Raw genomic sequence first — 14,019 nt, 5'->3', positions numbered from 1 at the left:
CACTTCAGCATTTATGCAATTACACACGGGGGTTCTAATGAGGGAAAATTACTCAACATCTGCCTGCTCTTCAACTTCTCGCATCTTTTTCTGTGAAACATCTGATACTGGCTGTGCGGTGAAACTAGATGAGACTACATGTATGATTCTGATGAACTTTTAGCAAATTCCTATCTTTTAGTCTTGAACTATCAGCATTAGAGGCAGTTTAACACCCGGCCTGCAATATCATAGTCTGAAATTGCTCTGACTTGAAATGGAGAATTCGGGACTGTTATCATTTAAGCGAACAACAGGAGACACAGAAGAGGCAGTATAAACTTGCCGCACAGTGCATCTGGAAGGAGGGGACTCTTCACATCTTTTTTTGCTGACACTGTGTTTGGTCCACATCAGCGTGGGAATAATCATAGCGCTTGCCTGCTTTGCTTGACATTTCATCTTCTTTTTGAAAACAAAAAGCCAAAAAATCAATATCGAGCGCAGTATCGAAGCAGATAGCTCCTGAGCAAACTCTGCAATTCCATTAGAGAGGTAACACAGGTCCTTCACGATGAAATCACCAATTAGGGCGGCAGCATGGATCTTTTTAAGGGCTTTTCCAGATACATTCTCACGACCGGCTGCGTTTCCACCGGCCGATCAAAGGCCCAGCGGGCGGCGCCGGGGCAGCGGCGGCCCGAACCGAGGGTGCGTTCGCGCCAAGCGCGGCGGCCCCTCCCGCCGCCTCCCGCTCCAGCGCCGCCCGGCAGCGCTCCCCGCGGGCCCCTGTCCGCTCCGAGCCCGGCGGCTGCCGGCCCCTGCGCCGCGACAAGCCCTCAGAGGCGGCTGCCGGCCTTCCGCCGCCCTTTGCCGGGCTGGAGGCGGTGGACGACGGCGTTCAGCCCTCACAACCAGGTGAACGCCGCGTAGGGTCCGTCCCCGCAGTGCCGCCGGGCAGCTGGCGAGATCCCGACCCCGGCGGTGTCCGGAGCAGCGGGACAGCAGCTGCAGCCGCCCCCCGCGGGGCAGGAGCCGGCCCCGGCGGTGCTTCCTCGGCCGCCGCCGGGCACTGACAGCCCCATCAGCCGCGGCCGCCGCCAGCCCGTCCCCGCGGGGCCCTCGCTCCGCGCCGCGGGTCGCGGGCGGCCCCGGCGCTCCCCGCCCGGCACGCGCCACACGCCGCACGCCGCTGCGCCCACCCATGGCTGAACGCCGCCGCGTTCTCTCAGCCGCCGCCGGCAAACACCGCGCAGAGCCCCTCCGGCCGCGTCCCCGCCCGCCCTCTTATGTTAATGTGTCCGGCTTTGCATATCCCCTCCCAGCGGCCGGCCCCCGCCGGGAGCTGCTCGAGCTGTCACCGTGCCGCCGGCGTGTTCCCATTCCCGGCGGGCCGGCGCAGCGGCCGCCCCTCGGTCCGGCGGAGCGCTGCCCGCGGGGCGCCGTCCCGCCGCTCCCGGCCGCCGGCGGCGGCGCCGCTGTTCCCGTCCGGTGGCGGCTGCCAGGGCTGCCCGTTGCCGGGCCTTGCCGGGCTAGTTGTTAGGGGGGCGATGTGTGGCGTGGGGAACAGCAAATAAGCCTAAATCCAAAGTTCTAGACCCAACTACGGCTTATATATATATATATGATTACATATATATATGTAAAGGTACTGCTGAGGACCTCATAATGAAAAACCAGCCAATTTCTGCTTGCAAAGGGAATGTTCTGTGTACAGGTACACAGCGCTCCTGTGCAGGCTACGACGTTTCAGCCAGATCCGGGCACGGTGCAAAGGCGAAGCCTTACCTCCCCAAAAGAAGAGAATGGCCAAGTGACCCCTGGGCTCTGCACCAAGCTGCTCGACTGCAAGAACAGACCATCTGCAGGCCCTGCCGCGGCTCCTGTAGCGACAAGTTAAATCCCGAGGAGGATAGCTGCAGAGGTAGGTTTTGTCGGTTTTGTTGTGGAGGGTTTCCCTGCCCATGGCAGGGGGGTTGGAACTGGATGATCTTTGAGGTCCCTTCCAACCCAAACCATTCTATGATTCTAATATTTTCTACATGTCTCTTGTGTTACTCCTGCAAGGAGGTTTCTGGGGAATGGGATGAACACAAAGAACGTGCGCGGTTGATGTGGGTGATGCAAAACAAGAGCTTGGCTGGTTGTAGTTTCTTTATTGCAAGTTTTTAGTGGCGGTCGTGATTTAGCCCAGCCAGCAAATGAATGTCACACAGCCGCTCGCTCACCCTCTCCCACCCTCTGGGAATGGGAAAGAGAATTAAAGGGGAAAAGGGAAGGAGACTCATGGTTTGAGGTAAGAACAATTTAATAACAACAATAATATATGAAAAAAAATTATAATAATAGTATATACAATCAAGTGATGCACAGTGTAATTGCTTACCGCCTGATGACCAAGGTCTGTCCCATCCCAGTAAACAATTCTGAAACAGGTGAGTCCCAACACTGCCATCTCAAATGAGTGAGAGGCCTAAAAAAGAAAAAAAGAGAGAGAGAGCACTTCAAGAGTCCAAGAGTGAGAGCCCCCAGAAGAGCAAAAGCCCTTCTTTCTGAACACCTCTCATCTCTATACTGGGCATGACGCTGCATGATATGGAATACTTCATTGACCAATTTAGCCCTCAATCCTAAGTCTAAGTTAAAATCATAAGGAGAGTTGTGGACCCTTTGTGCTGACTACGTTCCCCCCTAGCCTGTTGTGCTCCTGCACACGGGCAAGAACACGGCAGCTGAAAAGTCCTTGAGGTCTCAGTACCAACTATAAACATCAGTGTGCTATCAACATTCTTCTTATAAAAAATCCCAAACTAAAACTAAAACTAAAACATAGAGCTCTTCTAGCTGCTAAAAAAAAAATCCTAACTCTGTCCCAGCTGAAACCAGGACAGTGGTAATCTGCCAAGAATCTCCAATGTGTATTTTAGTTGAAGAAAAGATGCTGCCAGATAGTCTATGTTGGGGGTTTTACTTGTAGAGCACCACAAAGCTGTCTCTCCATGTTTCTGAGAGTGTTGCCTTCCCTGTCATTTAAACTTTCTGCAGTTTTCCAAAATGCTGAGCCGGACAGCAGGTGGGAACAGTGCTTGCCTTCCTGGCTGTTCCTGGCTTGCCCTGCAACCCTGGGCACCAAGAGCAAAACTGGCCCAGTCTAGCTCTTCAGAGAGATGCCTGACTGCAGAGGTGGACAGCAAAATCCATTATCATCTAGGTAGTGAGGAGGGCCAAGAATTGATAATGATTTCTATGAAATTGTAATAGTAACATTTTTTAAGAGGATGCACAAAGAAACAAGTGCTAATATGAAGGACATTTTGCAGATGACACCACCAACCATTTTTTGAATTAGTTTTTTTTTTAGCAGCTAGAAGAGCTCTATGTTTTAGTTTTAGTTTGGGATTTTTTATAAGAAGAATGTTGATAGCACACTGATGTTTATAGTTGGTACTGAGACCTCAAGGACTTTTCAGCTGCCGTGTTCTTGCCAGTGTGCAGGAGCACAACAGGCTAGTGGGGGGGGGCGTAGTCAGCAGAAAGGGTCCACAACTCTCCTTATGATTTTAACTTAGACTTAGGATTGAGGGCTAAATTGGTCAATGAAGTATTCCATATCATGCATGAAAGAACCCAAAGTAGCAAGAGGAAGCATGCGCTTTGCAGGTCTAAACCTGATGCTGTGACTGATACAGTTTAGAGTGCTTGGGCTAATTTGTTAGTTAACCAGCCTTTCAGTTTGTGCTACATGTTGAGCACACATAGTCCAACTTATTTACATGCCTAAAATTTAAGGATATGTAAGTGCTGTTGGATCATTATTACCTGTATAGTTCAATTTCTACACAAAAAGGAAAGAGTATTTCTTTCATGCTATTTTGTAGGGATTGATGAAGTTTAATATTAGTACAATGTCCTGAAAATGGTAAAGCTTTATATGCCTGTGAATTTTATTGCCCTTGCTTTAAGTGTTTTACAGACTTTTATGGTAGATTAAAAATGCTAAGCACTGGGATGTTGGAAGTTTCCATGTTTACAAAACTATTTTTTGTTACATACTTTGGCACAGTCCTGCTGGTCTAGTGACACAGTTACTTCTGTCATTGCATCACTGCTAGAATTACATTGCAGTGATGAGACTCCTAAAAATATTTTCTTCACTCTTATGTTTGAAATAAAGCCAATGGGGTTTCATTTCTCTCAGAAATTGTGTTAAAGTATTGCTGGATTAGGGTTTGGGTTTTTTTAATGCCTATTTATGTCTTGCCCGTATAAAGATGAGGACTGTGCTCAACAGAATGAATGGGTGTGACATATGCTGTATTTATAAACATTTAGCAGGCTGTCAGCTAAGTTTCCATGGCTAAAGGGAAGTATGTTAATTTTTAAATCTCAAATGGCATGCTATAAACCCACAGTTGAAGCTAAGAGTAGTAAGTGGAATTGTTCGAGTAAAAGAACCTTTTTCACACGGATCAGCACAACTGTATTTAGAATCTGTAGCACTGAGAAGAGTGACTGAAGAGAGGGTGAACATGCCTTGAAAAGTTAGGGCCCGATTCTGCACAACTGTGCCTGGATGCAGAATCCTTGCTCTCATAACCAGTCTCACTGATGACAGTGAAATTATCTCTGTGGGTTATGAACTATTTGTATGACAAAGAATATGCAGGACTGGAGTCTTAACAGTACAGTAAAGCTGTCCTAGGACAAGTTCTTCCAGAAGTTTCATTTTGCAATAATCAGTTGGATGAACTTTTCCTTTCCTCTTTCTGAGTATGATGGAATGGAAACTCACTTTTTTGATGATGTACTTTCTGTTGATCCAAACAGGGACATGTGAAGTTATTTACCAGTTCCTCAAACTGTATTTACAGGATGCAATCTGAACCCAAGATAAGCAATGTACACTTTGTATTTAGCATAGAGCATTTGAACAGCATGCAGTGCTGTGTTCAGCAGTCTCTACATAGGCCACTGAAGTACAGTCATTTCTGTAGCAAGCAGAGCCAGGTGGCCAAATGTCTGTTGTATGAAGATCTCTAGGAATAAAATTCTCAACAACATTGTTTTTCAAAAAAGGAAAGGCTTTGTCCAATATTTCATCTACATGTGTTCGAAGTACTTTATTTTAATAATGCTGAAGTTATTTCTTCTCATAAAACTTCAGTATGATTTTGGACCAATTATTTAGAACAGTTTTTACTGAACATTTTTGGAACATAGGGATTCATGAGAACTTGTTGCAAATGTATTGATTGGCTGACACTCTTCAACAGGAGATTATTCTAAAAGAAAATATCCTATTAGCTTACAAGTCTGAAAGTATGACTAAGATAGTGATTTTGAAAATTTGTTGCCTGTATAGCAACATGCATCTCTGGTACCTCTGTGTATGGAAAACCCTTCTGATTAGCATTGGAGATTTGAGCAGATTAGAATTTAATTTCCTTTATGACTCTTTTTTATTTTCCTGTATTCTTTTTAGTGGTTACCAATTAAAAAAACCCACCATGTACATACAATGGATTTAGATGCAAATGTATTAATCAATCTTGTCTCATAATGTCTTAGCAAAAAAATATATATGTAAATTTGCTTAGAAAATCCTGCCATCTTGGCATTAAAACTGATCTTAATTTTTAAGGGAGTTGTCCTAGAGGGTACTGAATACGCTTCAAAAGCAAAAATCAGAAGTGTGAAGGGTAATAAACAAGAATCTGAAAGTAGGTTTCCAGGTCCATATTTAGAGTCTTAAGTAAGTGACCTGATTTTTCAAAGGTGCTGAGCAGCCATCCGTGCACGTGAATTCCACTGGTGTTCTCAACTGCTCAGCGCTTTCAGAAACAGACCTGTTACTAAGGATCAGCAACATGAAATTTTTAGAAGCTTTTTCTGTATGCCTTAAAGTCAGTCAATTTTATGAAGTCAAGTGTCTAAAGTACTGTTCTAGGACATCCCCATTTGGCCTTGTGTCATCTTGCTTATTTAAGTTTTGGCAGAGGAAAGCCTGGTTTACGTAGTGGGGTCACTGAGGGACTGGAGATGTTGGCTGGCAGCCTTGTTGCACTCCTTGCTTGGCTGTGAACTGACTATTTTATGTTGAAAGTTCAGTGAGTATTTATAAAACAGAAACCGCGGTTCTACTGCAGGTTTGCAAATCCCATTCTGAGCCAGAAGGTTTTTGCTATTTCTTCACCTCTTTTTAGATTAAGACGTCCATCTCTGGAAATACTGACAAATCTCTTTTTGTATCAAAAGCCAGAAACAATATTTAAACATGAGTCTCAACTTGGATAACAAAGTATTTTGTTAATTTATCCTACTGCATATTTTAACTACATGTATTTCTCTTCTGCCTGTTATTACAGTTTTATTATCTGAAATACAGGTAGTTTTCCATCATTTTTGGAGCATATTGAACAAAAATTGGTCACATTAGTACATAGTTTAACTCTGATGCTCCTTGAGGCAATATGTTAATGGAAACATCATCAGCTAGCATAGTCAAAATAATTCCAATTTTTTTGAAACAGACTATACTATTTTCTGGATCCATATCTCCCACTTACATGCTAGTCCCTTGTTGCTTTCTTTTTCTTCACATGTATTGCCACAAAATACCAGGCACAGTATTTTGTCCTAGTGTTTTTTTCAAGCAATAGCTGTAGATAGCATATATTCATAAACGGCAGAGGCAAAGCTCTCCCTTGGTTTCTTTTTGTTAGTATTTTGGTAATGTGGAAGTACCTCTGGGAATGTAGCAACTAAAGTAACAGTAAATCTACTTTTCTTCTCAACATCTTCCCCAATTACATGTTCCTGCTGAGCTAATTTGTATGTGAAAAACACAATGACAATGTTAGTACAAGAATTTGTTGTTACTGCTTAACTTTATTTGATTTGAGTTCTATGACTTGGGAGCCAGCAATCTAAACTGTAATATCAAAATGCAGAAGTGTTTCTGCTTTTATTTTTGCAAATTATAACTAATATATAAAGCTAGTGAAGTTCGTGCTATAGTGTATCAGAGCACAGAAGCTTGCTAACACTATATCATAGCCTTATCTTTTGATAGGATAAAATTAGAATCTGATTATAAATTTCCGTGTAGTAGGTTTTGTGTGTGGTGTAAGGCTTACTAGGATGTTGTTAGGGAAAGCTGGATGCAGTTTTTGTAAGTTAGTGACATTATTTGGAGATTACACAATTTTCCAGAATCTTATTCTACTTGATAAAATGATCTTTGAGTAAGAAGTTATTTTCTTTTTTCTTTTTACTGTGTAAAGTAAAAATTGTAGTTTCTGGTTTAGAGTTAAAAGTTTTCCTGTGAGGTGCATATGGGATTGCTGCAAAAAACAAAGAGATGCAAGTTGTTATTTTAATTTAAGGAATTATGAGAAAAATGTAATTTCTTGCAAATCAGATTTTGTTATCGGTGTTACATCTTTGTTGGCAGTTATGAACTACTGGGTGGGGAATTTTCCCGGGTTTTGTGTGAAGGATTCAGTTTTGTAGCTAAGTCAATCTGAAATACCTGATTGCAGGATTGATAGTTATTTGTAAAGAGCTAAACAAATAACATATATGCATCCTGGGATGTACCAAGAGAAGTGCAGTCAGCAGGTCAAGAGGGGTGATTCTTCCCCTTTACTCTGCTCTTGTGAGACCCCACCTCGAATACTGCATCCAGTTCTGGTGTCCCCACCATAAGAGAGACATAGATCTGTTGGAGCGTGTTCAGAGGAGGGCCACAAAGATGATCCAGAGGCTGGAGCACCTCTGCTACGAGGACAGGTTGCGGGAGCTGGGATTGTTCAGCCTTGAAAAGAGAAGACTTCGGGGGGACCTAATAGCTGCCTTCCAATACCTGAAGGGAACTTACAGGAAGGCTGGGGAGGGACTTTTTACAAGAGGGTCCACTGATAGGACAAGGAGAAATGGGTTTAAGTTGAAGGAGAACAGATTTAGATTAGATCTTAGGAAGAAATTCTTCAGTACGAGGGTGGTAAGACTTTGGAATAAATTGCCCGGAGACGTTGTGGATGCCCCCTCCCTGGAGGTGTTCAAGGCCAAGTTGGACGGAGCCTTGAGTTGGCTGGTCTAGTTGAGAGGCGTCCCTGCCTGTGACAGGGAGGTTGGATTAGATGATCTCTGAGGTCCCTTCCAGCCTATGCCATTCTATGATTCTATGATTGTCAGAATAGAAGAAGCTCAGGCAAAATCCCGTCGATTGGCATTAGGCCTTTAAAGAAATTCTCTGTATCAAACTGTTGAAAGGAACAAGAGAGATCTGAGAATCCTGCAACCCAACTGGTCAATGGCTTTGGGCAACCTGGTGTAGTGGAGGATTTCTCTACCCATGGCAGGGGGGTTGGAACTAGATGATCTTTAAGGTCCCTTCCAACCCTAACCATTCTATGATTCTATGACTCTATGATTCTATGATTCACTTGACAAATAGAATAAAAAACGTCTACTGCCAGCTCTGTGGTGAAGTATTTAAAAGTAGAGTTTTTCATATGGCTTTCAGTTAAGCCCAATTTTAAAATCTAATACAAAGCAGAAAAGCAGAACACCATGTAAAGTGTCTAACCTTACATTTTAGAACGTATTAAGTTAATTTACTGGAAAAGTAGTTACAGCTTTCTTCAACACTGACTGGCTAGTCCCTTAAGAGAGTATTGTCTAGTCACTGAGCAGGAGTTGAAAAATCTGGGTGATGTTGCATACCTCTGACATCACAGAAAGCCTAATTCCTTAAATAGTTACTCAGTTTTGTAATTAGCTAAAGGGGATGACTAACCAGTGAAATCAATTTGAACAGAACACAAATTTGAATGAGAAAATCAGTTTCTGTACTTCCTCTCTACAATAGTATATGTTGCTAAGACTGGAGGAGAAAAGTATGATTCACACTGTCAAACTCTGAAGCCAGCATTTTAGCATTTTAATGCATACATTAAATCAGTTTGATTTTTAGATTTGATGGACATTCACAACTTTCACTGTTGTCAGCCATCCTGAGTGATATAAAACGTTCTATTGTTATTTTTTATAGATATAGGTGCCTAACTTTAGATACAAAAATGTGAAAGTACTTACTATGAATATGAATTAAAATGTTTTCAGACTTCTCACAAGTTTGAAGATACGTCAGAATTTATTTTCTTTTGAATCTGAAAATGTAAAAATTAACTGTTTAAAAGTCAGAAGTAAAAAACTTCTATTGAGATCACAAATTCCTATCTACCCTCTTAAAGATTTGAGTTTTGCTTAGCTTTGCGAGGGGTAGAGCCTGAGCACTGTCAGCCACTCTTGACATACGACTTCAGGCATATGACTGCCTGAAAATTGGAGGAAGATTTGGGCTTATATTCTCTCCACTGTGTCCTTTCCCCTCAAATGTTAAAGATCACTTATCTGTTCTCTGGGCAAGATGGAGCAATAATAATAACAACTCTCAAATTTTCAAAACCATCAGTGCCGCTTATTTTTTCAAGTATATATTTTGTGAAGTTTCTGCAGCTATAGGAAAAGTAACAGCAATAAAAGCGATGAGTGAAATGTCACACAGCAAAGGCTGAAGGACCCATGAACGGTGCTGGCTTTTGGGATACAACTGGAGCTGGTGAAAGCAATTTTACGTTATTTCTTGCATGTCATTCTGACTAGAGCTTCCTAGGCTTAGGCAGCAGCCAGCAATTGGTTTTCCCAAAATGCACCTCTGTATGTTCTTTCAAATGAAACTCTATAAATGCAGACTCCATCTGGGCAGATGAATGACGATAATTTGCCAATTGCCAAGGAGAGTGTTGAGGAGAGCGATGGAGCAGGGATGCCCATGCTGGATGAGCAGAGCAGAGCAGAGCAGGCACCAGACCTGAGACCCAGGTGCCTTCTGTGTCGGGGAGCCCAGGTCAGAGCGTGTCTGATAGTGCTACTGTGCAGGACCACAGCCAAGAGCCAGGAGGCCTTGCAGATAAGATCTCAAACAAGGGAACCGGACATTTCTAATGTGTCTTCTGCGAAAGGGCTTATTTTGAACTCTGAATGCAGCCAACATTAGGCCAAGACTTTTCTAATTCAGCAACTTCAGAGGAACTGTAGTGAGGAAAAGAGGGCCAAATTTGTGGGCATTATTTGTGGGCAGACAGACAGGTCCTCTCTCTGGACTCTTGGCTGAGGCTGGTGAATTATTGCAGTCCCTGCAGCCAGAGGTAGCCCATTTGGCAGGATTTTCTGGTAACTTCTCCAACAGCCTCTTTTATCCACAAGCACCAAGCTGCTGAGGAGCAGTCCAGTCTTAACCAGGCACTAGTCAGCCTGTGTCCGTCTGTCTGTCCTGTTGGTGATAAGAAGGAGGAGCAGCTCCAGCCCACTTCATCCCGTCCCTCCCTCTGCGTCTGCATGCACCTGGCCTTGGCTGCTGCTGCCTCTTCCCTGGGACGGACTCAGGCCCTGCCAGGCTGAGTGCCCTCGCTGCTGCTAGGAAGGGAGGGTGCAGAAGGGCTTCTTCTTCTCCAGGCATACAGCCATCCACTCTGGCAGCGGCAACCTTAGCACGGAAAATGAAGGAGAGAAATGTAAAGTTGCTCACTAGTGTTAAAATTAGCACGTTGACACAATTGGGGTAACTCCTTGATGGCTTTATGTTATATCCAGAAGTGATTCTGCATTGTTTTTTCTGTGGGGATCAGGTGCTTGAATATCTGAGAAGTTTAAAATGTAATTGGATATTGATGCATAGGATACATATATAGTTAACCCAAATATATTTTTAAAACTCTGTTATGAATGGCCTGATTGACGAGTGAAGATCTTACTGATAAGCTACGTGGAATACTTTTCAGGAATTGCAAAAAGATTTTCTTGGTTTGGGTAGAAGCAATACAGAACCATAAAAATGATAAATAGCCGTGGCGGCAGCGTCAGCACCCTCTGATTAAATCTACTGATGGCAAGAAAGTTTTCCCTTTGGCTCAAAAGCAGTTGATGGGATATATCTTTAATATTTACTGCAATATCAAAATACGCGTATCTATCTGTAAGAGATACCTTTATACCCTAGCTTCATATGTTTCTGTTGATAATCAACCAATTAAGAATTTTTCCTCAGGAACTTCTGGGTTTTAAACTATTAGTGGAATTTTGTTGTTTAAATTGTGGTGAGTGTTCCTAGTTACTTCAAACTCCCTACAGACTTTTAGCTCCAGCAAAAGTTAACTCTGAGATAGGAAATCAGTTCCTTTTTCATAGCAATTCATCTTTGCTAATTCCATATTTTGGAATAGTAAATGTACCTTTAGAAATACTGCCAGCTTCCGAGATTTGAGAGGTACTGTGGAGGATATGAAGTCATGCTATAGTCATGCTACTAGTTTTGTATTCTTCCTTCATTCAATAAGAATACAAGACAGGAAAAAAGCCTATTCTATTGAATAGACCATGTTTCAGTGAAATACTATTATTTATGTGTGCCACTTCCCTCTAGTGAATAGAGTTGGAATTGCTCTATCTCATGCCGTGCCATGGCCCCAGCTGCAACCAGATTATGGAAATTTTCTTTAACTTTCAGTGACAGAGAATTATCTTTTTTTGGAGTTGAACAATGTGAAATTTTTCTGCTTTTTCTTTTAAGGACAAACCAGACCTTCACTGCAAAGCATGCCAAGTTTGCTAAATTCAGTTCTTTGCACACTCATAATGCCCAAGTAAATACAAAATCAACTTCAACAGCAGCAAAACAGTATTAGTTATTACTGCTGTGTCTGTAATGGATTTGAGTAATAGTTTCATGCTTCTTGCCCCTGTTTACATACATGCAGCATTTATTTTAACTGTTTCCTTTTTGATTGTTGAATATATATTTATTTAGTAATTTTAAAACCTCCATGATAGGCTGATATTTGCTTTATTAAACCGCTAAGTATTTTATAGCAATGCTGGAGTCGTTTGGTCACAAATAGCTGTTCAAGCCAAGATAAAAATGTCAATCCATGTATTGTTCACATGGACGTTTTTGTTGAACAGGTAAATATTCGAATATAAAACCGAGGAAGCCAATGTTATAAAAATGGTGTGTATGTGATAAATATTCTGTCAAATCTCAGTTGATAAGATATCAAGTACAGGATTTCTCTCGCTAAAGGCCAGTGATAAAGCTCCATAGTCACCACAGTCTGTCCTTATCACCCATGGAGAGAAATACGTTCATTTAGGTCTCCATTGACCTCCTAATGTACACAACAAAAATATGCTCATACTCAGAAGCAGATTGTTTCTATTGACTGCATATTACAGACATCTCAATGTAGCATGAGGTGAATCATGTATGTGGTGGTCTAAAAAAAGTCCATTTGTGTCTGCTTGTTTGCTCTTTAATTGTGCCATTTATTGGCATAATAAATGTGTCATTCATTGGTAGTACTGATGAAAAAAACTCCTTTTTCACACTGACAACCAAAGTTAGTCCGTTAGAGTTGCACATGCTATGAAGGTCTCATTCTTAGCAAAGTAAGTAGCCCAAAGAAGTCATGTAAGATGTACTGAACCCTAAATCAACACAAAATTTGATGTGAGGCAACTGTATGCTGAAATATGTTTCATTTGAAAAAAAAAAAAAAAAGAGCATGGATCCAAAGTCGTTTTCAGTCATACCTAAGAAATGTAGAGGTATACCTCTGAGTAGAATTTGCTCTATAGATCTTCGTATGTTTACACGTACCCACACATTAAAACTAACACTAGCCATTCACTTACCTGAAGCCTAAAGAATGGAAAGTATGAATGTAGGTGAGAGGCCAAATGTAAGGCATTTCCTTGCTTTCCTTTTGGGATCATTTTGCATTTCACATCCTTGCACTTTTCTGAAAACCAAAGCTGCAGTTCACCCTTAAAGGATGGCAGATGTTGTTTGTAAAAGCTAAAAGCACTTTTTTTGTTCTTTTTAACTAAAATGAGTATAAAACAATATGAGGCCAAATCCTGTGGTAAAACTCACACTGGGATATGTGGACTGTTCCAACATGGAACTGTTGGAGCAGGTCCAGAGGAGGGCCACGAAAATGATCCGAGGTCTGGAGCACCTCTGCTATGAAGACAAGCTGAGAGAGTTTGGATTGTCCAGCCTGGAGAAGAGAAGGCTCTGGGGAGACCTTCCAGCAGCCTTCCAGTACCTTAAGGGGGCCTACAAGAAAGCTGGAGAGGGACTTTTAACAAGGACATGTAGTGATAGGACAAGGGGCAATGGATCTAAACTGAAAGAGAGGAGATTTTGATTAGATCTAAGGAAGAAATTCTTCCCTCTGAGGGTGGTGAGGCACTGGAACAGGTTGCCCACAGAAGTTGTGGATACCCCATCCCTGGAGGTGTTCAAGGCCAGGTTGGATGAGGCTTTGAGCAACCTGATGTAGTGGAGGGTTTCCCTGCCCATGGCAGGGGGGTTGGAACTAGATGATCTTTGAGGTCCCTTCCTACCCAAAACATTCTATGATTCTATGACTCTAGCTTTTCTTTTTTATTATTTACAGACTGTGCTGTACGTCCCTGCAGGTCTACATTTTCTTTGTTTGCAGCAAAAGGATAAAGTCTTGTTTGTTATTGCACAGCACTTTGAGAATTGGGGTTGAGAAGTGCTATTACAGAATTCTTAACAAAAATGATCTTTTCTCTTTTCCAGAGAGATCAGTGCTTGCCCAGCCGACATTTGTTTTTGAAAAGAAGGACCATCCTTTGAAGGTAAAAACTTTTTTTTTTTTCCTATAATTGATAAAAAATGATGAGAAATGAGAATTGTATAGACAATGATCCTAGCAGTAATAAAAGATTTTAGCCCACGTTAAGACTTGTAATAAATGGTCTCAAAATAGAACAAGGAAAAGTAGAAACTGGAAACAAGACTGCTTTTAGTGCATATATGCTGGATTGATATACTTTGTGCCCTGGTCTAGAAAATGGTTGTTCTATTCTCCATGACCTTTCCACATTTATATTTTTTTCCCAGCGGCCTGCAGAGGATCCAGTTTGCAAAGCTGAAAATGGTAA

General features: G+C 42.2%; 1 protein-coding gene across 2 annotated transcripts in view; it reads left to right on the top strand.

Annotated features, from left to right (window-relative positions):
- Nucleotides 1-1,647: 1,647 nt before the first annotated feature.
- RANBP3L (RAN binding protein 3 like) overlaps nucleotides 1,648-14,019 on the top strand; it is a 46,197-nt gene continuing 33,825 nt past the window's right edge. For both annotated transcript variants that reach the window (XM_086629638.1, XM_086629637.1), the window contains exons 1-3: nucleotides 1,648-1,903; nucleotides 13,655-13,713; nucleotides 13,979-14,015. In XM_086629638.1, the coding sequence (XP_086485764.1) occupies nucleotides 1,648-1,903; nucleotides 13,655-13,713; nucleotides 13,979-14,015 (352 nt within the window). The remainder of the gene's footprint in view (nucleotides 1,904-13,654; nucleotides 13,714-13,978; nucleotides 14,016-14,019) is intronic.

Source organism: Tauraco erythrolophus, chromosome Z (assembly GCF_009769465.1).
Source record: "Tauraco erythrolophus isolate bTauEry1 chromosome Z, bTauEry1.pri, whole genome shotgun sequence".
Classification (NCBI taxonomy): domain Eukaryota; kingdom Metazoa; phylum Chordata; class Aves; order Musophagiformes; family Musophagidae; genus Tauraco; species Tauraco erythrolophus.
This window is presented reverse-complemented; position numbering and strand designations above follow the sequence as displayed.